Here is a 24,268-nt window from a genome sequence, read left to right on the forward strand (position 1 = left end):
AACCCTAATATGCAAATAGACCAAAAGGTGAAACAACCGAACAACTGGTAGCTATGATGTGTGCGGACCACCAGGGGGTGCATGCAGAACCTGGTGGGCATTGGCTACAGCGGGATGGTGGAGCAGGTGAGTGGGGGGTGCCAGATCAAGGTGGGGCACCAGTTGCTGTCATCGGGTGCTTACTGAAAATTCTTTTCTTCCACACTCCACAGTCCTGCTGGGTGCTCACATGCACTGCCGGCACTGGCCTCACTTGCACCCACAGTCTGTGCCAAAGCCACTGCTCGCACCCACTGCTGGTGCCTGGCACTGGTCCCGATCGCTCAGCACCGTTAGCAGGTGCAAACAGAGGCTGCTGGCCCGATCATCCCTGAGGGCTTCTCCACCTCCCCCTGCTCCTGAGGGGCGATCAGGGCAGCAGTTGCTGCTCACACCCACTGCTGGCACTGGCCCCAATCGCTCAGCCGGTGTGAGTGGGGCCGGCACCGTCAGTGGGTGGGAGTGGCGGTGGCGGGAGTGGGGCTGCTGGCAGATAGGAGACCAGGGGCCACGGTGGGAGAGGCTTAGGTGGGGGTGCGGAGGATGGGCTGAGACCCACCACTGTGCCCACCACAGCCTCGTGGCCCATAGTTCCTTTCAAGGTGCACGAATTCATGCACTGGGCCACTAGTAGAACTATAAAAAGAAACAGGTGGATCTTCCTGCATAGTGAAATATCTCTTAGTAATTGATTGAATATGCCATTACCCCTCATCCCCCTCAAATCAGTGAAAAGATATATGATTAGAAGACTGTTCTGAACAGGGGGTCACCTTATCCTCTCTACCAGGAAGCAGACAGCAGTGGCATGTCCCTGTGGGAGGATAAAGTCAAGGCAGGATGTGATGTGAAGGATGAGAAAGAACTGGGAATAGGTGGCCCCATTTTGTTAACAACTGGGCATCTTTCAATTTTAAAAAGTAGTGAATACATCACAGACATTAATATGAAAGTATCCTGCTTCAGCTACAATTTGATAAAAAATTGTAACAGTCTCTGGGTTTTTCACTTATTACTGGTCACAACCAGTGTATCTTAATTAAAAAATAAACACACACACACACACACACACACACACACACACACAGGCATGCACACATAAGCTACTTCCTTGCCACACAATAATCAAAGTTATACAAAGTCAGCTTCTTCAAAACATATTCCTAGAGATTATTTTTACTTCTCACCCTCCAAAGGCATGGAAAAGAAAAAGATTTAAAATGAAAATACTGTAAAGACCTTTTTATTTTATTTATTTATTTCAAGAAAGCTTGACAAAAGAGAGAACAAACGTTTTCACTTGTGCCCTCACCATTAAAGACAGAACGAAATATTTCTGGTTCCTTGAAGACTCCTTTTTGAAGAAGATTTGATTTTCCTGAGTAACAGGAAACATTCTCACAAGGACGGGTCTCACATGAAACACAGCCTCCGGGTTTTTGGATGTTGCGTGTGGAGATCGGTTCAGGCAGTTTGGTGCCTGTGGGTCTCCTCCCCAGACCTGGCCTAGCTGCTGTGTGTGTACCTTCCTCCAGCACTCAAGGTGCTGTGAAGAGCAAGCAAAGGGAACACTCAGCTTTTCAAGTGCAGAGCCGAGTGCTCTTTACTGAAATGAATGCAGGCTGCTTTGGGGAATTTTCCGAGGTCAGAATCCCTTAGAATAAAACTTACAAAGTCATTGTTTTACTGCCTCACCACACATAAATAATTTATGAATTTATATGGTAATTTTTCTCCCAGCTGGATCAGAGCTCTACGATTTTGCGAAGTCCAGGCCGAAGCCAAATGGCACACACATTGCTGAGACTTTCGTCGCAATCAATAAGTTTGCTGCTGCTGTCAGCTGTGTGGTTTTCCTGATTAACCTGTGAAAGGCGTTCCCCTTCATGAATGATGTTCAGAAATAAACAGATATTGTAAAAGGAGACCAGGGCAAGTTCCAGAATTCGAATTCTTGGTCATCTTAAGTGATGAGAGAAAGAGAGGGAGAACAATTTGATTTGCTTACACTAGGCTGATCCAGAAAGGAGAAGAGCAGAAAAACTGCTTTGCCTAAACAAGCATGACATCAAGTCAGACAAGAACAGCACTCAACGATATGCAATATCGAAGCCTTGTTTAAAATATTTATTGTCTGGACCTGAAAGACATTTAAATGCCGGTGATAAAAAAGCCTCTTCTCATTCTGTTTTTCTATTGCCATATTTTCCCCCTCCTACACATTGGCAATGACGTCTATATCCTCCTTTGAGATACTGTCTTAAGATTTGGGGTGGGATCCCTTTGCTACGGTTGAGTTATGATAGAATGAAAAGTTCATATAGGTGAAATCGATGCTAAAAATCAACCTGACTTGGGAAGCGATTCTGGTTTTCTAGGGCAATGTAGACAGTCCCTTTGCGACAAGGACTTATATTTCTCCTAGAATTCTTAAAAATTGTAGATACAGTCTTTACCAGAACGTGGTCTGGTTTAAGTTATAGCTAGTTTTGTCCGTCATCCCTAAAGTGTTGTGAGCTCTTTGATTATGTCCCAATCACCTCCATTCGGTTCTTTTTAATGCACAATAAATATTTGTGGAATGAATAATGAATGTTTTTTCCTCTTACTCAAATAAGTTGGAGAGGGAAATGAAATAGATTTTTATTAATTTAAAAGTCTTGCCTGGGTCATTTGTGTTTGACAATATTACTACTCACTAATATGTCCATTTTCATTCTCTGTGTGAGACACAGAGGGACATACATCACGGCCTTTGTGACAGCAGGCTCTGTCCTGTGACCCTGCTTTGGCAAGTGAGATGTGAACAGTGTGCTGTGCCCCCTACAGGTGAAGACATCAATAGCCACCTTTGCCACCTTCTCTATGTCCCTGCCACTCTAACAGATGAAGCTCCAGTTCATGGCTGCTCTGGCACCTGGGTATTGGAATGAGGGTGATGATCATGTGCAGCTGACCCACAGCCAACCCAAAATGGGCACTTGGCATGAACAAGAAATAAACTTGTGTTGCTGTGAGCTATCGGATTTTCTTTTGTTGTGGTGGTGGTTTGCAGGTACTGCATTGCCTAGCTTGGCTTGTCCAGATCAGTACAGTACTAGAAAAGCTTCCAAAGAGATCACACAAACCCACATTCAAAAAACTCATTAGTTAGCCAGCAATATAGGGGTATTGTTGCAGCTTCTGTTTCATTCATTTACAGTCAACCTGACTTATTTCAAAAAGCAGCTTGGCCGGTCTTTTAGTAAGGAAATCCCCATGAAGTCAGAGTCTTTGACAATAATGACCAAAAATGAGCTTAAGTAATACCATTATTGTGTGCTGCAGATATCTTTCTACCCTTCACATTTATGCAGGAAGTCCATTTTCGCTCCAACAGGTTTCTTCTCATCTGGTTTTCTCTACAATGTTTATGCCTGAGGTTTACTGCTAGCAGTAAAGAGTGTCCAAGTATGTCATGGGAATAGCCAAATTCCCAGTGCTTTAAAATGTATTCCACAGGCCCCAGAGCCAGCTAAAAGCTGATTGATTATACAGCAAATACATCAAAACCAGTATTTATGAAATATCCCATTTCTTCAGCTCTATCTCTCATAAGCGTGAACACCGCATTTGGGAGTTGTGGTGCACATGTCTCAGACAGCTATGAGAAAAAATTACTGCAGATTTTCCATGACAAGGAAAAATGTTCCTTAAGCTGTTCAATAATTTAATAAAAGATCTGTGTCAAGTGATACCTCTCATGAACACGTATTTTAAAAGGTATGGTCTGAGCAGTGTAGTAAGGCTTGTCTATTCGGGCTTTCATAATCAACTTACCCAAGCACCTATTATATAGCTGAATGGAGGACAAATACTATGAATGGGAGCGCAGATGGACCGTTTCATCTGACCAGTTAAAAACTGACAACGAAGTTTCTGTTTCATTTGTTCAAGATATGGGCAAAAGTTCTGGCATAAGATGGGAGAATGAGCTTTTGGTATGACCTATGTCAAAGATGATACAGATGTTTAATGCTTTCAGTAGCCTATTGGGTCAATGACGACTCATTGGTTAATATACCTTTCGCATATTCTTTATTGGTGTAGTCTATCTTAGATTACAAAATCAAACTCCTCTTTCCTGTATGCTAATGTTTTATGAGGCTCTATACTAGATACTATTCCTTGGAGGAGACGCAGTTTGACTAACTGGTTTGATAAGCAATATTTTTTTGCAAACAACAATTCTTGTCATTTATTTGTTTTTATTCATTATTATTATTTAAGTGTCAGTTGAAGATATTTTTCCATTGATTTTTAGAAAGTGGAAGAGAGAGTAAAAGGCAGAGAGAAAAATCGATGTGAAACACATCAATTGGTTGCCTCCTGCATGAGCCCCGACAAGGGCCCAGGCTAGGGAGGAGCCTGCAACCGAGGTATGTGTCCTTGACTAGAATTAAACTTGGGACCCTTCAGTCAACAGGCTGATGCTCTATTCACTGAGCCAAACCAGTGAAGGCAATTCTTGTCTTTTTGATGATGCTAGCACTGACAACATGCTATGATGTAGACTGCACATGGTAGTTAGTTTTACTAAGTGCTATGTAACAGAAAAGAACAAAAATACATTTGTTGATTGATTGACATACCTATAGAATGCATCAATTTGGATTTAGTGGAAGTCTAGGAATTCTGAAAGAAATTTTCAAGTCTGAAGGGGAAAATAAACATATCAACGTGCCATAAAATAGATATAAAATCTATATAGCCATATTTGGGGTCTTAAAGTATAACATTCCATTTTTTATGATAGCCAGAGGTCAGCAAAGCTCTTGCTTAAATGTTTCAGAGGACAAAAGAGAGTTTAACACAGAGTTGCAAATGGTTTTGCTGATAAAATTACCCCCAAAATGATTTCAGATTCCCTATACCTAATATAAGGTGTGCAAACATTTTTCCCACTTAAAATGCGTGGCATGACTTTACTTTACTGTTGGAATCCAGATGATTCTCTGAACGTGTCTTAAGGCAGTGGGGTGGAATGAGCTTTCACATCTCCCGGGGAATTCTGCAGCCAGCACAGCGCTTCCTCTTCTTTCTCCCCGTGGTATATAACCCAATGCAATTAAACACGGCCTTGCCTGAGCTGAAAGAGAGTCTATACTCCTCCTAATCTCCCACATGCATGAAATAACAGCTTCCCAAGGATGTAAAATTAGTTCACTGTCCTTTGGGTGTGGGCTGAAAATTCATTCCACATAAGGAGCAAGCATTCCACTCAGGCTTCCAACAGTGCATGCCACTGAATTAGATCTCTGCATCCTTCAAGCCCATGGAGTAAGCAGAACGTCCTGGAGATAAGCCATCATTTTATGTGTGTCTTATGATAGTCCTCACTTGGGCCTCATTGACCACGAGGGTCCTAAATGGAAAGGAGCTTGTGTCAGGCAACTCTCTGGCCTCCCACATGCTGCTAATGTTGCCTAGAGAAGCGCAGAAACCAGGAACCGAGACTAAATAAGTTGGGTGGTTTGATTTTAATGTTTTGTATTTTCTTCCTGCTTTGAAAGCTCACTGTATTTTGCTGCTGTTATGACCAAGGGTTCATTGAAAATGAAACTGGGGTGTCTCAGTGGGGTTTAGCAGCAAATAGATAAAGCGAGTTCAGGCAAGACTGGGCAGTTCACAGTCTGAAGTGGATTGAGCAGTAGCCATTTGTTTGCTGGGGTGAATGGAGCATAATTTATTCAGCTGCAGCAGAGGCTGAAAGCCAATCTGGCCTTGACCCATTTATCTTGAGAAAACTAATTAAAGTGGAGAATCTGGTGTACTGTTGTTATTGAGGTTTTACTTTTTTTCTCTTCGGGGCCAAGCAAAGACTGATGAGTGTGTGTGTGTGTGTGTATGTTTGTGTGTATGTGTGTGTCAAAGTGGAAGGTGGGAAATATCAGTTTCACTTAAAGATAGTGGCTGAGGCTCTAGATAATAAAGCAGTTTCTTAAACACAGCCTGACATCCTTTTGAAATGCAAACTAGTGGCTTTAGCCGGATGCAGAATCCTTTGAGGTGACAATGAAATGCCATGGCAATTTAAAAGGAACAACAGTTTCCTGAATCCTTACAACCAAGACTTCCTAAATCACACCAAAATGGCCCCGAAGAGACATGGAAGAACATTTTTACGACCAGCACTTTACTCTGAAACTTGTATTAATCATCAGGAAGGAAATGATGCCAGAATGTGAGTTGCTTTGTCCATTTGGTTCCAAAACAATAAAATAAAGTGCATATCTTGCTATTTTGTAAGTACTTAAATCTATTTGTAATACTATTCACAGCATATTTTCACCAATGGCATACCAATAAATCTCAGAAGTTGTACTGTATTTTTGGACGAATCATAGCCAATAATAGACACCCGATTATTTATTTATTTATTTGGGGGTGGGGGGAGGCTAAAGAATATATATGAAGAAAGCAGGGAAGTCCAGCAGATAGGATGTGGTGGGGGATAATATTATGCTTTAATATGTTCAAGGAAGTCAGTCTTCTTGGGGAAAGCTCCAAGGATCATCATAACCATCAGATAGGGAGGTTGAACTGGCTCAGCTGCTGTAAAATCTGAAGTTATCCAGAGAATGTGTTGGGAAGGGCAGGCACAGGCTATCTGGACTGGAGCTTCTCTAGGTATATCAATTGGACCAAACTCATAGGACCCTGACTTGTCCCACTCATAATGTTGTCTCCTCCCATTTCTGTTTTAGCACCAGGTAACCTTAAGTTATCCGTTTTCCCTGTTCTTTCCTCAAGGTCTTTCCTTATAGAGTATTCCTGTTCCAGATTTACCTCTTAACTTTCTCACCTCATCCAAATGCCCTGGGCTCAGAGACCTGAAGTGATGAATGGTGATACCACTCAGGAAACAATTTCCCTTTAAGTGAATTTTAAAGGAGGAATTTTAGACATAGTGTTACCATGGCCTGAATTTTAGGCCAGGCTGACATCCAGCACCAGGACATCATAGGTGGACTGCATGAACAAATGTGTGTCCATCAGGTGAGAATCACTTTCCTCTTGAGTTCATGATGCTATGTAGGGTTCACATCTTTGTTGTAGGGTAGTACCCACATGGAAGGGTGTGAAAAATCAGATTAGGGAACATATCTATCTGATTATTATGGTTAACTAGAGGCCTGATGCATGAAATTCATGTAAGAGTAGGCCTTCCTTCCCCTGTCTGCTGGAGCCGGCTTCCCTCCAGCCGCCTGCAGGCACCCAGGACCCGGGCTTCGCTCCAGCCCTGGCTTTGTTCGGAATGATGTCTGGTCTAATTAGCATATTACCCTTTTATTATTAAAGATATGTAAAGTTAGGTAAGAGAACCTCGGCATTTTTTTTTTAATGTCATCTTCTTTTTAAAAAATATATATATTTTATTGATTTTTTACAGAGAAGAAGGGAGAGAGATAGAGAGTTAGAAACATCAATGAGAGAGAAACATTGATCAGCTGCCTCCTGCACATCTCCTACTGGGGATGTGCCCACAACCAAGGTACATGCCCTTGACCAGAATCGAACCTGGGACCTTTTAGTCCACAGGCCGACGCTCTATCCACTGAGCCAAACCAGTTTTGGCAGAACCTCGGCATTCTTGTCCTCAGCCCCAATACAAATGCTTTTTAGTAAAAGATATCCAATGCTTCCTCCCTAAATCCTTAAAAGATATCAGTAAATTCAAATAAAGAAAAAATAGAGTAAACAACCCAGACCAAAAACTATTCTAAACCCCTAAACTCTCTATGTCCTAGTTAATGAAAAAATTAGCTCCTTATGCATGAGAGCTGAGGTTGATTTGCTTTATTATTAGTAATTATTCACTCAGCACAAAAAGAAAAAACCAATATACATGTAGTGGGAAGAGCTAGTTTTTCAGGCAGACTACACATAGTCTGAACATTCGGATAGAATTAAATCACCCATCAAATGAACCAGTCTTACACAAAGTTTAGACTGAAAACCTTGCCCTTGGGAAAGAATTCCAAATGGTCGTTTACCGGAAATACCAAGAGAGGAGGATACTAAACCCATTGGTCATGTGCACTGTTCAATTGGCTTGCTAGACAATTTGGAAAAGGGAGGTGGAGGCGGAATTTCTCAGGAACTCTCCAGAATGAGCGTACAAAGACAAATGGGAATGAGAGGAAGAAGAAGACCAAGCTTACACTATGTTGCATTGTCCTCCACACAATCCTCTGGGAAGCAAGAGGAAAACAAATTTAAAGAAAAAAGAAAGAGAGATTATTCTATACATAATGGCACAGCACAGGTACAATGCTTAGCTTTGTAGGCTGGCATTCTACCCACCAACCCCCACCCCGAACTCCCTCAGATTGAGCAGTAGAATATTTTAGAAATCTGCACACACAGGACGACATGGAATACTTACTGGAGATTCATTTGTCTAAATCATCACCAACTTGATGAACTAACTTTCAAGTCTGTGTTTTTTTTGTGTGTGTGTGTGTGTGTGTGTGTGTGTGTGTGTGTGTGTTTAGTCCACTTTTATAAACTATATTCCTCCAAGATATACAATTTAAAGTACGTTTTTGCTATAACGAATCAGCTGAAGTAACAGACACTCCCTGCACAAGTGTGTCCAGGAACCATGTAGCATGTTGTGCTCTCACTTTCTGAGCTGTACAACTAATTGCCTTTTACAAGAGTAATCTGAAATACTTCTGTATGCTTGGATTCTAAAAATTGAGATAGTTTGTGCTGATTTATTTTTATACTCTCTGCCTCCACTGAAATGCTTTAAAAGTCATAGTTTTACAATCAAATTATTTTAGAGAATTCATGGAGGATAGAGTTAAGACAAAAGGAAGAGATCCAATCTCTTCCTTCATGCAGATAATCACCTCTGGTCTATTTAACTAACCTCATCACAACCCGCTGCCATAGAAGCACTGTCAGGTTGAGTGTTGGTGACAGGAGACACGTGATGGTGGGGCGGACTGTTAACCAAATTAGTTGATGACATTAATATCTCCAACAAATCAGGGCTGCTGGCAGGAAGGACTGTGATATTCTCTGATGAGTCAGCTTTTCATTAGCAGCTGAATTTATACAAATATATTCATTCATTATTGAATAATAAAAATAACTTTTGGATAGTATGTCTGAAAGCTACTGACTACCTAAACTACTTCTTATGCACATATAATTTTAGAGAAATGGAACATTTACCTCCACTAAACAGAAACAAATGGCAATGTTTCTTAGAGACATAAAAGAATTTACAAGGTTCCTTATAAATGTAATAGAGGTTAAATGATGAAATTGGTGTATTTTTAAGAGAGAGTTTGTTTTGTTTTCAATTATTTCACATAAATTTTAGCAGCAGTTTATCCTGCTTGAGGTTAGTAGCTTTATTTCTAAAACCCCATAATTGTCAGCTCACATAAAAAATAGTTTTACAATAACTGACATAAAAACAGCTATCAACAGAACCCAAAGTTAATAGCCCAGGTACCAATTTTAAATGGGAGTAAGAGCAATTCTCTGAGAGCTCTCTAGTTATTTTCCTTGGGTGAAAGGGGTGGGGTGGAGTATTCTTTCGATGCTGCCCTCAGAAGCAGTGTCTCTGCTGAAACACTCAGAGAGACTAAAGGAAGTCTTTTCCAGTTATTCTCCTTTTCTGGGACACATGCTTCTTATAAATATTCAGGAAACATCCTTTCAGGGGAAAATTACGACAGGAGTAGGTAACATGAGACTTGTTTATAAACAAGGCTGTGCTGGATAGGCCCGTCACGAGAGTACACCAATGCGTGTGTCTCCAGGAGGATTTTGTCTGACTGTTGCACAGCATGGGCTGGTTACTTCTTCACCCTTTCACTATTCAGAGTTCTGTTTTACCGCAAAGGGAAGAGCCTTGGGGGAGCCAAAGGCTGCAAAGGGAGAGTCTGATGTGAGCTTCATTCTCACTTGTGTTTCTCAAGAATAACCTTGCATAGCTCCTTTTGATTGGAAAAAGTCCCTTGCTCATAGGGGCTGGGAAGGTAACTCCAGTAGGCTTATGGCTGACTGTGAATGACAAATTGCTAATTCTTACAATTTAGGAAGGAATCAGAATTTAATTCACTAGAAAATTAATAAAACCTGCATTCTTCCTTTACAGGGCCCGAAGCTACGCCTATAAGGAAGTACTACATGCGGTCATAGAACATTTTAGGATGAAATTAGCTTATTCATTTAAATTCATATGCATTGAACTAGTCCTTATGCACTGAGTCTGGTCCTTGTTTGTGATTAACCATTACTAATTCTCCTTAGAAAAACGTTGCTTAAAAATATTTTTGGAGGCACATAAAATAGAAGAGCTTAAATCAGGTTGCTACTTGCAAGTACTCTTCAAAATTTTTATATTCGGGGCATTTTGAAGATCGTCAATAAAGTTCCTGTATAAAAGCTTCAAATTTCAATTTTCCTATCTACCAGATTTTAAACATCACATGAAATTTTCAAAATGTTGATGCTTTATTTAGGTTGTGCTAAATTGCATAAATATTATTGTTTTTTAGAAAAATTAATTTTCTTGCTCTACTTTCCTAGAAGCTCTACTTCCCTTGCTTCTATTTCAAAGGGGAAAAATAATTAGTAGTCATAGATATCATTACATTGTTCAAATTCACTGTAATTTCAACTAAGTGTATAATGTACCCAAATTGTTTTTAAATGTTATTTTATTGTGGTAAGAACACTTAACATGATATTTGCTCTCTTAACAGATTTTGAAGTGCATTACACAGTATTGTCATCTACAGGCACAACTTATTGATCTTCATTGTGTCCCAGTTCTTATACAAGTGTTTATGAAAAATCTGAAAAGCCTGAATTGGTCTAATAACTAAGCTGGAGCCAATTAAAATGGAAATAAAAAGGGAGAGAGAAAGAGAGAGAGAGAACCCATACTCACCAATTTTGCTTCTCATTAAAAGGATCTAGACATACACAGGAATTTGTAAAGTAAAACCCCAAACAATGAAATCTTATGAAACCGTCATTTCTTGAAAACTATTGGTTAGTTGTTTAGAAAAATCTAATTGGTTGCTTAAAAGAAAAAAAAAGAAGACTAATTTTAAACTTTTCCTGAAATAGAGAATTAACATAATCAAGGTAAAGTAGAAGTTTGAAGCAATTACCCAGATGATTCCTTTTTCAAAACCTACACGAAAGAGGGAGGCTTATTGCTAATAAACTGTAATAAATTTATAACATAATTTAGCAGTTAACAATTCCATTTACCCCTTCTCATTGGCACTTTGTGGATAGGCCTTTATATTGTAAGTACATTTGATTTTTATAGAGAGAATTGCTGATATGTACTTATTTTGAGGCCAAACTCAACCAATTTAATCTTATGAGTTCTACACTGCAGAAGAATATTAACTAAAATGATAAATTAATTTATTACAGTGACTAATAAAAATACTTTTTGTAATTGGAAATTGAGATCTGAGTTTATATGCCATAATCATATGTGGTTCAAGTGTTTTATGATCTTAAGGCTCTCATCTGCTAATTTTACATCAAGATAATTGGCAAAGCAACATTAACAGCACTTACGATTACAGGTATATAAATTGTTTATAGTACTATAAATACTATAAGTTTCACTGAAAATAATCAGGCAGTATTTCTCTTAAATTATGAGATTTTCATTTCTTGTCATAAGATTTGATGTTTAAAACATTAAAGTTGTGTTTACTACGTTTATGGTTGTACAGTATTCTCAAAGTAAATTGCTTTGTTGCTAGAGACCATTTGACACACATTTAAATGAATCAAAGAGTGACTGTGTCTAAGAATTCCAACTTTTAAAAGATACACACACACATACACACAAATGGTATTTCTTTCACCTTGATTTGGGGTCTCTTGGCAAGGTCTTCCATACAGAAAACTTTTCATATAAGGAGAATTCATAAATAAAGTCCCACTACCATTATTGAATAAATAACTGAAGCGAATGAATGAAAAATATGCTATTGTATAATTATATTGCTGGGAGACAGAGTAACTTAGTCTTCAAATTAATATTTCAGAAGAAATATGAAGTTGAAAATCTGGCCTTTGCAGGAGTGGATTAATGGTGATAAGACTTCTTAAATAATCTAATTCTTGACCTAAAAGGAAGATCTCATTACTTTTCAATATTCTAATTAAGACTATGAGCAGATATCAGAATGAGATGACCTTCACAACCAACTTTTCCCCATCACATCTTGTGAAGAATAACCCGTAACCGACAGCGGCCACAAGGCCATCTATCTGCGAGAACTCACCAGCCTGTCCAAGCTTGTGCCTGCTGCGGTTGTTGGTCTTTCCTCAGGATTGTAAGGCCTGAACCGTGTATTAAAATTTTCAGGAGCTGAGCGGGCAGACCTGAGGGCTGGAGCAGGCTTGGGTTGGCCACATCCCTGAAAGACCTGGAAGAAACATGGAAAAGTTAACTCGGTTGTACAATTCATTTCTTCCTAAGATCATGATGTGGAAGCATGCAATGCAATGGCTTTCGCGTTTTTCATGGAACTTTTACTTTCAATAAACTCTGATTTTGAAATTTAAACAAATCCAACCACTTATATAACACAAAATTACCCAGACAGATACAAAGTGACTGACACTCAGATTCTTCAACATAATAAATCAACCCTCATTATTTACAAATTCCATATTTGTGAATTGGCCTAATCACTAAAATTAATTTGTAAGCCTCAAATCCATACCGATGCACTTTTGCAGACATAAGCAGAGTGACAACATTTAGAGTTGCCCTACATGCATGTTCTCAGCTGAGTTCGAACACAGAGGTGCTCTGCCTTCGACTTGGTTATGGGATCGACTGTTGCTTTACCACAGTGCTGTGTTCAAGTAACTCTTATTCTACTGAATAATGGCCCCGAAGTGCAAAAGCAGTGATTTGGATATGGCGATTCAGATGTGCTAAAGAGAAGCAATAAAGTGCTTCCTTTAAGTGAAAAGGTATGTATGCATAGGAAAAAAACATAGTATACATTGGGTTTGGTACTTATCTGAGGTTTCAGGCATTCAATGGGGGTGTTGCAACATATCCCCCATGGATAAGGGGGAACTACTGTGTTAAAAATAGGAAATGTAATAGTTACTTCATACAATGCTTGCAGGATTAAAGGAATTGTGTCCCAGACATTTTTATATACTTGAATTTGGCATTTGATAAACATCCATTTGGAATTCTTATTATCATGACAACTTATTATTGTATTTCATGTATAGCCTATAAGATAAAATAACTTCAGAATAATGAGAACCTCTACCAGATGAATTCTTTGGAAACACCCTCTTGAGCAATGGTGTGGAAATAGGACTAGCAAAGTTGGTGAAATCCATATAATGATAGTTTCCTCTAATTTTGTTGCTGACAGCTGTTCATGTCACAATTGGGGTTGCTGTGGGAAATCAAACATATAATTGTAATGACCTAAGGGACAGTACCGGCAGATCTTCTCTACAGTGATTTCACTCAGGGTGGTGTGGGGATACCTACCTACTTTGCTGTTTTTAGAAACTTCCCACTCTCTGCTGGTTGAGAGATAATGCCTTTACCAGAATTCCAGGAAATACAGTAACATTTTCAGGAAATTTTGATGAAGTCTAATTTTATGTTTCTCCCATTTCTACATAGGAGATGATTCTATTCCTAGATATGTGTATTTTTTCCCCAGTAAACTTTTTGGGACTATTGACATCAGCTAATTCTTAAGTTACATGTATAAGTTTAGAACATATTCCTTCTGGTTTTGTAATTTGATTCTGTGCTGTCTAACTTTAAAGTAAGCATTTTTTCATCAGGCATATTATGGGATTTCACTGAAGTACACAGAGAGCTCTTGAGTGCTATTCCCAGTGACAAATTCCACCTTGAGACACAATTCATTTGGTTTTACCACTACAGGTCATTTCTCTTGTGCTGTATTCAAAAGTTCTCCTTTAGCTCAGCATTCTGTAGAGTCGAACGCTTTGTCTTGGCATTCCTGGAGATTGGTCTTAACACACTATTGATTATTCCTCTCTCACACAATTTCTGAGGTTGATGGTGTAAACCAGCGCGATAAAGATAGCGGGTCCCCTTCTCCCTCGTGCCTCAATCACTTCCCAGCAGCAAGGTCACTGCTGAGGGAGGACATTAACGTTTCCAAAGCTCCAGGGTTCTGTGGAGTGTGCTAACATGGATAGCTTCGAATATGACAGCTGGCTTTTTAAAAAGTATAATGCCCTGAGGCAAAACCATACTGATGGCCTTGCCGAGATTTCTTGAAGCCAGGTACTGAAAGGGTTAACAGACCTTTTTAATTCACCCTTTGGGAAAAATCTGGCTCACTGGTTTAAGTTAGATAAAAGGAACAAGACATGCTCTGAAAGAATATGAGTGATCTAGGAGACATTTCATCACAACAGAAAATCTTACCACTTGTCTGGGATGGGGGTGGGAGATGTTAATTATAACAACATAATATAGGTTGCTTAATATTGCCCAGCAGCTTTCCGTCATTTGTATCAGGTTTGGATACTGATGATGGCTTCAGAGAGGAAATTGCCAGATCTATGATCCAAACTGAAGAAAACACTGACTCATAATTATGGAGACCTACATAAAAATCTGGCACCATATGTCAAACGTGAATCTAGAAGGTCCTTCAACACAGAGTCTATTATACCCTCAGAAAAAGGGACTTGTCAGAAGAAAAGACATTTTAGTGTGGAAATGCCAAGTTGGAAGATCAAGAACTGTTTTTCAGAATTTTACAAAACCTAAAGGGAACAGTGGCAAAGGAGACCAGGGCACCAACTTGCCCTGTGTTCACTTGGGCATGATTAAAAGCATGTGTGATTCTCATGTGGAGAGTATTTCTTTTTATTTATTTATTTATTTAAAAATATATTTTTTATTGACTTCAGAGAGGAAGGGAGAGGGAGAGAGAGAGAGAGAAACATCGATGATGAGAAAAAATCATTGGTTGGCTGCCTCCTGCACGCCTGACACTGGGGATCTAGCCCACAACCCAGGCATGTGCCCTGACAGGGAATCGAACCATGACCTCCTGGTTCATAGTTGACCATGCTGGCCAGGCATAGAGAATATTTTTTAAACAATACATATCTGTCATACAACCTAGATGACTTAGAATGTGACAATAATTTCATCTTTAATGCATGCAATCTGTTGGCTAGACAAAGTATTATTAAAGCACGGGGTTCATGTGGTGGGTGACAAAAGGGATTCTTGTGTAGAACATTCGGACTGTCTCAGACTCTTTTCTGAGCTTGCTATAGCAGCAGTGCAGTTAGACAACGTTCTGTGGCCATAGAGGCCCAGGGCTGCATTATTCTGAAAGACCAATGAGCCTTTTTCCTGGTGGTCTGGGTACCCTAATGTTTTCCATTTGGAGTAAGGGAAGAAACTGAAGGGGAGTTATGTGGGGGAAGGGGCCTTAGGTTAAACGAGTGTTGGTAGATCAAGATTCTCTGCATAGTGGTCAGGGCTGGAGATGCAGATCTGGATCATGAGCCTAAAGATGGCATTGAAAGGTCTGAAACTGGTCCCATTTTCCAAGGGCAAGTATGCAGATAGGTGGCAGATGGGGCTGAGGAGAGCTCTGGGCCATGCCACTTCAGAGGACCCTCCTTGAGGACCCAGCCTTAGTTGACTGCTTTGTCAAACAGAAATAAGAATATTATTTATCACGCAGATAGGCTCTGATAATTAAAATGCAGCACCCAAGGCAGGAAAACAGAAAAGCCAATGTCTTGGAAAATAGGTGCTTGATAATAATGAGATAATTATATCATTCCATGGTTTGTTCTTTCTAGAAGGTTTGAGTTCTGAATAAGAAGATTCGAAGGGGGTGGGACACTCATGTGGGCTAATGTTTCTTAAATGTTTTCCACACAATATTATTTCCAGGAGCTAACAGCAGTTACGTAAACAATAGAATCCACGAGTCAAAGTTGAATGAGGTATTTTAGCTGGGCTTCCTTATGCTAACATGTGCACTGACTTGTCAAAAGGGAGACCATTTGTAGTGTTTCCCAACATTATTTGGCCCAGGAGGTTCTCACATGATGGAGACATACACTGTGAGGCTTGTTTCAACTGGCCAAGAGAAGAAGAGATTTGGATGTAATTGCATTTACTTAGAGGTTTTTGTGAGCCATTCCACCAGCCACTCACTACCTTTAAGTCGAGAGAAGAAATATTATTTTAAGAGACTCAAGGCCTTCTCTTCACAGTGAAGTTTCTAGAGAATACAGATTTAGGCTAAGCCACCTCATTGTGGAACAAATCATTAGCTCTACTCCTTGTAGAAATGGAATCAGTATTACCTCCTGCCTGCCTCCCTCCAAGTGGTGTTGAAAGGATAATTAGATAATTTGGAAAAGTATTTGGAAGTCCCAGTGCAGACAGATGCTACAGATATACAAAGGAATTATCCTTCCCACGTAGCTGACTCGCAAAACCTGTGGATTTCTAGAAGGTATCTGGCACATGAATCCTCTCTTTTAAGAGGATTACTAAGATGATGTCTCAGAAGTCTGTTGGCACTCTGAGATTAAAGAAGCTGACATAAAAGATAGAAAGTGCTGAAAGAAGAAACCTTTATAAGGGACAAGAAAGAGAGGGAGGTGTGCTGATCACAGGTTCGAATGCTGTGTCTTAGGTTTCTCAATAAAAGCACTTTTCCTTTAAGAATGTTGCAGCATCTTAACATATCTCCTTTAAAATAAACTAACATGATGTGTACTTTTAAAATATTTTTTATTGATTTTTTACAGAGAGGAAGGGAGAGGAATAGAGAGTTAGAAACATCGATGAGAGAGAAACATTGATCAGCTGCCTCCTGCACACCCCCGACTGGGGATGTGCCCGCAACCAAGGTACATGCCTTTGACCAGAATCGAACCTGGAACCCTTCAGTCCTCAGGCCAATGCCTATCCACTGAGCCAAACCAGTCAGGGCAATGATGTGTACTTTTGCAGAGGCACCCACAGCTTTATACCTACAACTCCGTCTTCTTTTATCTCCTGCAGGTTGATTATACGTCCACTGAAGCCATTGCTGGCAAGCTGAGAAGCAGTGCCTGCAGATCAATCCTGTCACAGCTCCTATGCTTTTAAAATATTCTGTCTTCTCAGTTTCTACTCAGTGAGCTTTTATTATGGTGGGAAAGTTGTTGCTAGCCCCATAAATTGTGCTGAAATTTGCAAACAACTCTAATGTTTTATATTAACATAGGTGGCAGTTAATGCTACCTAGATTTAATTGGAATTGATGTTTTGAGAGTAAGGATTTTTTATTTACTTATTAGATTCTAATTTGTATTACAGTGTTAATGAAGGAACTATTTGTTAGGCGACCACTTGGGGAATTCCAATCTATTGGGTTTGTTCCCAGGGAAACAGAAGCTATCATATCTGCATTGGTTCCACACATATTTTCATGAGACAGTTGTAAGGTCATAATAGAAAGGTCATGAATGACAGTTTAAAATCTTGGAGTCCTAACTTTGGTCTTTTTCCTGACACCTGTGCGACCTTGGGGGTCACACGTTCTCCCCAATTCTCAAGGCTGATGTGATAAAATAACAAGGTGCTTAAAAATACACTGAAAGGTACAAAGATGTATTGTCATCTGAAGTGATCTGTAATTAAAGAGGACAATAACAGATGACAAATCAAATATATGGATTTTGCAGAGTGATGCATGAATAATTTAAGCTTCACGAAGGATAGGATCTTACGCATTTTGCTCATCACTGTATCCCAGAACCTGTAAGAGATCTCACCATACAACATGTGTTTGAAAAATGAATTGGGAATAAAAATCCATGAATAAATAAAAATATTATAATTTCTCCTTTTTGAAAACATTTATTGAAGGCAATGGGAGGTGGATTTCTGAAAAGAGAAAGAAAATTGGAAAGGAAAGAGAATTCACTGACTGAGCATCGGGATGGGCCAGACACTCACCATGCTGTTGTGTTGTATACACTTGTCTCAATCAATCACCTCTTCGAAATCAAAGTTTAACCTTTCTGCCTTCAGAAAATACAATGAATCATGCATAAATAAATCATTTGATGTTTCCCTTACTCCATTTCTGTGCCAAACTAAAGCAAAACTAAATCAATAACTTTAACTTGATAACTATAACCAAAAAAATCCTGTTTCTTTTTTTGTCATGCAGAATATTTTATTTAACTTAATTTATTGGGGTGACACTGGCTCACAAAACCATACGGGTTTCAAGTGTACAACTCAATAAGACATCATCTACACACGGCGGCATGTGCTCATTGCCCCAAGCAAAGTCTCTTTCCATTCCCATTTCTCCCCGCTTTTGCCCACCTCCACCTACTTCCCTCCCCCCTTCACCTCTGGCTTTCACCACACTGTTGTCTGTATCTATGTGTTATGTATATATGTTTTTTACTTAATCCCTTCACCTTCTTTCATCCAGTTCTGCACTCTGACAGCAGTCAGTCTGTTCCATGTACCCATGCCTCTGTTTCTATTTTGTTTGTCAATTTGTTTTGTTCACTAGATTCCACATATAAGTGAGATCATATGGTATTTGTCTTTCTCTGACTGGCTTATTTCACTTAGCACAATAATCTCCAGGTCCATCCATGATGTCTCAAAAAGTAAGATTTCATTTTTTTAATGGCCATGTAGTATTCCATTGTGTAAATGTACCACAGCTTTTTTTTTATCCACTCATCTACTGATGGACAAGGGCTGCTTCCAAATCTTGGCTCTTGTAAATAATGCTGCAATGAACATAGGGGTACATCTATTCTTTTGAATTAGCATCTAGGGGTTCTTTGGATATATTCCCAGAAGTGGGATTGCTGGGTCATAAGGCAGTTCCATTTTTAATTTTTGAGGTAACTTCATACTGTTTTCCACAGTGGCTGCACCCATCTGCCTTCTCATCAGCAGTGCACGAGGGTTCCCTCATAGTCATTCTGACAGGCCTGAGGTGATAGCTAATTGTGGTTTTAATTTGCATCTCTCTGAAAAGTCCTGTTTCTTGATCATTTGCTAATTGCTACTCACTGTGTTTGACAAGCCGATTAGAGAGCAGAGGACTTTGTGTACAAAAGAGTCAGGTGGGCAAGCCAAGTGCCATGGGTTCTAGAGATAACTGAACGCACATCTCAGGCATTGGCTGCTTCCCACAGCAAAGTGGGCTGGGGCAGAGCCTCCCTTGAACGGCAGTGGTTTCGGGTAGCACAGTCCTGCCCCTACCTGTCCAGGTTCAGCACGGAGCTGGCGGCCTTTTCTCCAAGTGGAAGTGAAATGTGGAACTGAAATGGGAGAGTGAAGGGACGTCCACTTATCATTAGTAAATAGATGTGAAGTTAAAATACTTAAAAAAAAAACCCATTTCATTAACAGTAGCAGCAAGAAGAGTTAGCTATGTCATCACCACCATATAAGATTAAAGCAGTACCTAGAACCTCATTTCACATGTTTTTTCCTCTGGTTCCTAACAGTATTCTGCTAATAGCCTTTGAAGTTTTTTTTTCCTGAATATAAATTTAAAACATTTAAATACTGACTTCTTCTTTAGCTATAAAATCATTCTACAATGTTTGTGATTGCACAAACATTTTAAATATCAGAGTGTTTTATTTTTAGTTTTTTACTTTCAATAGTTTGGCAATTTCCTTGATGGATTGCCTTTTAAGAAAACAGGTTTTCATTTTTACGTCTCAGACAATCTCTCATCTTCTTTCATATTCCCTTCCCTCTCCCTCTCCCTTCTTCTCTCGTTCTCTTCCTCTCTTTGTTCCCTGATTCATGTTTTTCTTTCCTTAAATGTTGATTATAATGGTCCCTTGGCCAAGTTCTCTGGAAAACTCTAAGACACTAGATGGGTTTAGGATTCTGTGAGGAGAATTCTGGGTTGTACTGAATCAAGTTAAATCATCAGTTTCAGTTTTGGCTGCTTTTCATTGGCTTCATTTTTTCCAACTCCAGCTACCACGTCAGTTTTAAGGTTTTGATAATCTGCTCTGATGCTTACGCAGCTGGGTCCCAGAATATGTCAGATTGCTGCATACTTCTTAAAATCGGTTCTTCCATAAAAGAAATTCTTTCCATTTGCTTGAGAGATTATTTTTTTTTCCCTTGAAGCTTTTGCATTCCTTAAACAACAGACATCTTGATATTTCCTCCCAAATGGTGGAAAAGCACAAAGCACTTTTTGAGTGTGGAGAGAAAGAAACCCTGATCTCGTTGGTCTAGCTAAATGATTATTTCATATGCTCTTTGTTTATAAGGTTTAAAGTGATTCTCTAAGAATCACTTTGCAAAATTCACATAAACATGTAAGTTTCATCAGCCTGGCTTTGTGTCATTCATTCAACCCGCCATTCAACAAATGGTGGTTGTGTCACTAACGCCGGACATAGGTGGCTGGGGATATGCCAACTGGACATGGCCCTGTGCTCATGAAGTACTGATAAGAAATCAGGCCATTACGACAGAATGTAATAACTGTGATGGGAGAACCCAGGAGGGAGAACTAACCCAGGCTGGAGAGTGAGAGAAAGATTCCTAGAATAGCCACGGTGTGCTGGACAGAGCTGGTTCTTACCGGCTCACAAGACCACTTGTTAAATTTTCAGGAATTTAACAATCCAGTCATTAAACACAATGATTATTAAAAGTTAAATTGTATGCACTTAACATTATATAAATTATATTGAAAACAAAGGTCATATACACTCACAACTTATTATTTTCTAATTGCTTACTATTATCTATGCTCTGAGGCTACTCAAGCCAATTCTATGCTGAGGTTACTTACATACAACTATATAGTGGGGTACTACTCTGTGTTCAGTGACATCATGCTGGTAGCTTGAAATCAACACAGAAATTGGGAAACACTACAAAGTAGCATGTTTCCTATGAACAGCGGCCAGTCTACCACTGAATCTTGCCTGGGAAGTGAAGAAGTAGTTGGAGTATGTCTGGCAAATGGTGTGTATTTGGAGTGGGGGGTGGAGAAGATAGCATGTTCTAGGATGAGGGAACAGCAAGTACAAAAGCATATGGATACAGAGGATGGTTCTGAGCCACAGAGCCAAGGCTGTCCCATATGTCTGGTACATATAGAGGTTCTCTTACCTCCTAGATTAAAGCTTCTATTAAGACTCAGGCTTTGTAGGTCTTATTCACTACGACCTCTACCCACAGCATCGAGTATGGTATTCACATGATAATAGATGCTCAATAAATATTTGCTTCAATAATATAAGGTGGGAGGAGTAGTGAGTACTGGGCCTGGAGGGCCACGGTGAGGACAACATCTTGCAGGACTACCTCTTGGCTTTATACTAATGGAAACAGAGAACCATGGAATGACATCAAGCAGGGGAGTGATGTGAACATATTTGCACTTTCAGGAATCCCTCTGGCTGCTGTGTGGGAAATGGATTGGAGTGTGGCAAAACCAAGGCAGGAAATTAATCAGGATTCTATAACCCATGTGTGAGGTGATAGAATTAGAGAGCTGCTGTGAACAAATTCAAGATATATTTAGAATGACTGTTCAATTGGTTTCCTTATGGATTGAGTATGAGGGTAAAGAAGAGGAGCCAGCAGGGTTTCTGGCAAGGACCAAAGAGCAGTAGGAGGCATTCTTCGGGATAGAGGACCCTGGGGAAGAGAAGGGTTTATGAGAGGACCGTGAGCTCAGTTTGGGGCAGGTATATTTGAGGTGGCAGGTGGAGGTGTGCAGCAGACAGCTGGATAAACAGATGTGATCGGGAGAGTAATCTGGGCTGGAGAGAGCTTTGGGATGAAAACTCCTACTGTTGCTAAAGCAAACTTAGAAAATTGTGTCCCAGGCAGCCTGGATTTTCTACACAAGAATTCTTTTTGTCACTCACCCCAATGAACACTGTGTTTTAAAAAATATATTGTTTAGCTAGCAAGTGAAATGTATGAGTGAATAATTTATTGATTTTTTTCACTTTGCAGGGCATCTAAGCCACTTGGATAATGTTTAAGATATATTCTAGTACAATGAGGAGGTGATATGAAAGAGATGAAGATATTGTGCTGGAAGAAAGAGAAAACCATATATTATTCCAAGTTTTCCAGCAGAACAAGTGGCTGTAAGCACACAGAAGTAGCTCCTTCACATGTTTAAATATTGACTGGCTGGGAAATGCCTGTACCAGGATCAAACCAGACTGCATATCCCTGAGAGAAGGGAATTGGTAAGTGCTGGGAATAGCTGTGTATTTGTGAGAATGGGTAGAGGCCACTAACACTAACCCTGACACAATAATCTACTGTCCATGGAAAGCACAGTTCTAGGGAAGCTGTTCTCTTTAAGGCAGGAAGAGGTTGGGAGAACACTTTCAGGAGAGCGAGCAGATAACTTCTGTTCTTAAGAAAGCTCTAAGTGTGTGTTAAAAACTGAACTGAGCTGCAATCACAGATTCTTGAGTACACTACAGTAAATGCAATCTTCTCATCTTTTGCCCTAAAGTTAAAATGAAAGAAAAGTCTTAGGATAAATCTTCTAAGGTTATGGATAATCAGGAGTTGCATTTTATCATCAAAAGGAGGAAAAAAATATTCCTTTTACCTGGAAGAAAAGTTAAAACTAGTTTGCTTTGGGTGCATGTCCGAAAAATACATAATAAGCAATTTTCTCGAAACTTCATTTTACTTTATAAAAAAAAATGGTGTCTCCTCTCCCTCTTGTATCTAGCATCTGAAAAATCTGGTCCTATTATTCAGTAATGTTACAAACAAGAATGGGATGGATTCTCAGATTCTAGTTGTGTGTGTGTGTGTGTGTGTGTGTGTGTGTGTGTGTTTAAATATAGCAACAAAGGATCAAAGAATCAAAGATGTTTAAGGTCATTGCTTCTTGCTGGAATATTATAAGTAAGAGCTGATGGGAAGAATGTAAACTTTGAATAACCAGAAAAAATATTCTGAATTTAGAAATCACTGAGAGCTTGCTCTTTTTTTTTTTTTTTTAAAAGAAAACTAAAGAAGAAATAGAAATAAAGCTTTATAAAGTGCATGGCCATTGGCTTTTTTATCAGAGATCAGACAGAAGGGACTGAACCACTTGTCAATGGAGCAGGTCAATTATTCCCTTAATGTAGGAATAATGTGATAGTAGGCAGAGGTCACTGGAATTCCTCTAAACCTTTGCTCTGCTGGCATTGGTGCTGCCGATAGGCACAGGCCAGATGTCAGGCTGCCGACATGATCTGCACCCATTCTGTGTTTTCTTCTAGCCTGCTTCTTTTGAAGGTCTGATGACTAGACATTTATTCAGTGCCATGTCATAGGCCAGACAGAAGTCTGAGTCCCTTTTGAGGTGATTCTCTGCTATTGAAAATATCACATGCATGAGTAGACTTAAATGCAGGTGTGTTTATACTAAACCTGTTCATATGATCTTAGATTCTAAAGATAAGTTACCAGACTTATATCGAAGAGGTAAAACCAAGGAGTCAATGCTCTTTATAATTTCTGTATTATAGACATTTTCAATAACAACTAGTACAATGCTTAACTTTTATGAGTGGTTTTCATTTGACATAGTTCATGCTAAGCATTTTGCATGGATTATATCAGTTTACTCTGAAATGATCCCATGAATGAGTGCTACTAGCACCCTCATTTTTTTTAGAAGAATATTTTGTTTTCATTTATTTTTATAAGTTTTAATTTTCAATTACAGTAGATAACCAATATTATTTCACTTTCAGGTGTACAGCACTGTGGTTAGATATTTATCCAATATATGAAGCGATCCCTCTGATAATTCAAGCAGCATCCTCCTTTTTAATGTGAATTACTTGAGTTTAGACAGATAAATAATTTGCCTTGTAACTTTTATGCAATTTTTAAGAATACTAGACTAACTTCAAGTACATTTAAGGTCATTTCTATTCCTCCTTGTTGAACTCTCTGTGGCATTATACTTCCATGTTCTGAATTCAATTACGCAGAATGTACTGTTTCTTCCATGTGTAAAATGGCATGTTAAGGTGGCTCTCTGTAGAATGTAAGAATGACCAAGATGTAGTTCCTGTCCTCCACTAATTTATAATCCCAGAAGGAGGAGGTAATTACACAAGTAACCACATCACAAAG

General features: G+C 39.3%; 1 protein-coding gene across 2 annotated transcripts in view; it reads right to left on the reverse strand.

Moving 5' to 3' along the window:
• The window catches only part of GPC6 (glypican 6), a 1,116,910-nt gene that overhangs the window by 88,449 nt on the left and 1,004,193 nt on the right, over positions 1–24,268 (reverse strand). Inside the window, exons 6-7 of one of the 2 annotated variants that reach the window (XM_070408822.1) lie at positions 12,369–12,512; positions 8,244–8,273 (exon numbers count right to left, since the gene is read on the reverse strand). In XM_070408822.1, the coding sequence (XP_070264923.1) occupies positions 8,244–8,273; positions 12,369–12,512 (174 nt within the window). The remainder of the gene's footprint in view (positions 1–8,243; positions 8,274–12,368; positions 12,513–24,268) is intronic. The other variant, XM_070408823.1, reaches the window with a different exon arrangement.

This window comes from Myotis yumanensis, unplaced genomic scaffold (assembly GCF_028538775.1).
Source record: "Myotis yumanensis isolate MYYU_CA2020_CCGP unplaced genomic scaffold, mMyoYum1.0.hap1 SCAF_3, whole genome shotgun sequence".
In the NCBI taxonomy this organism is placed as follows: domain Eukaryota; kingdom Metazoa; phylum Chordata; class Mammalia; order Chiroptera; family Vespertilionidae; genus Myotis; species Myotis yumanensis.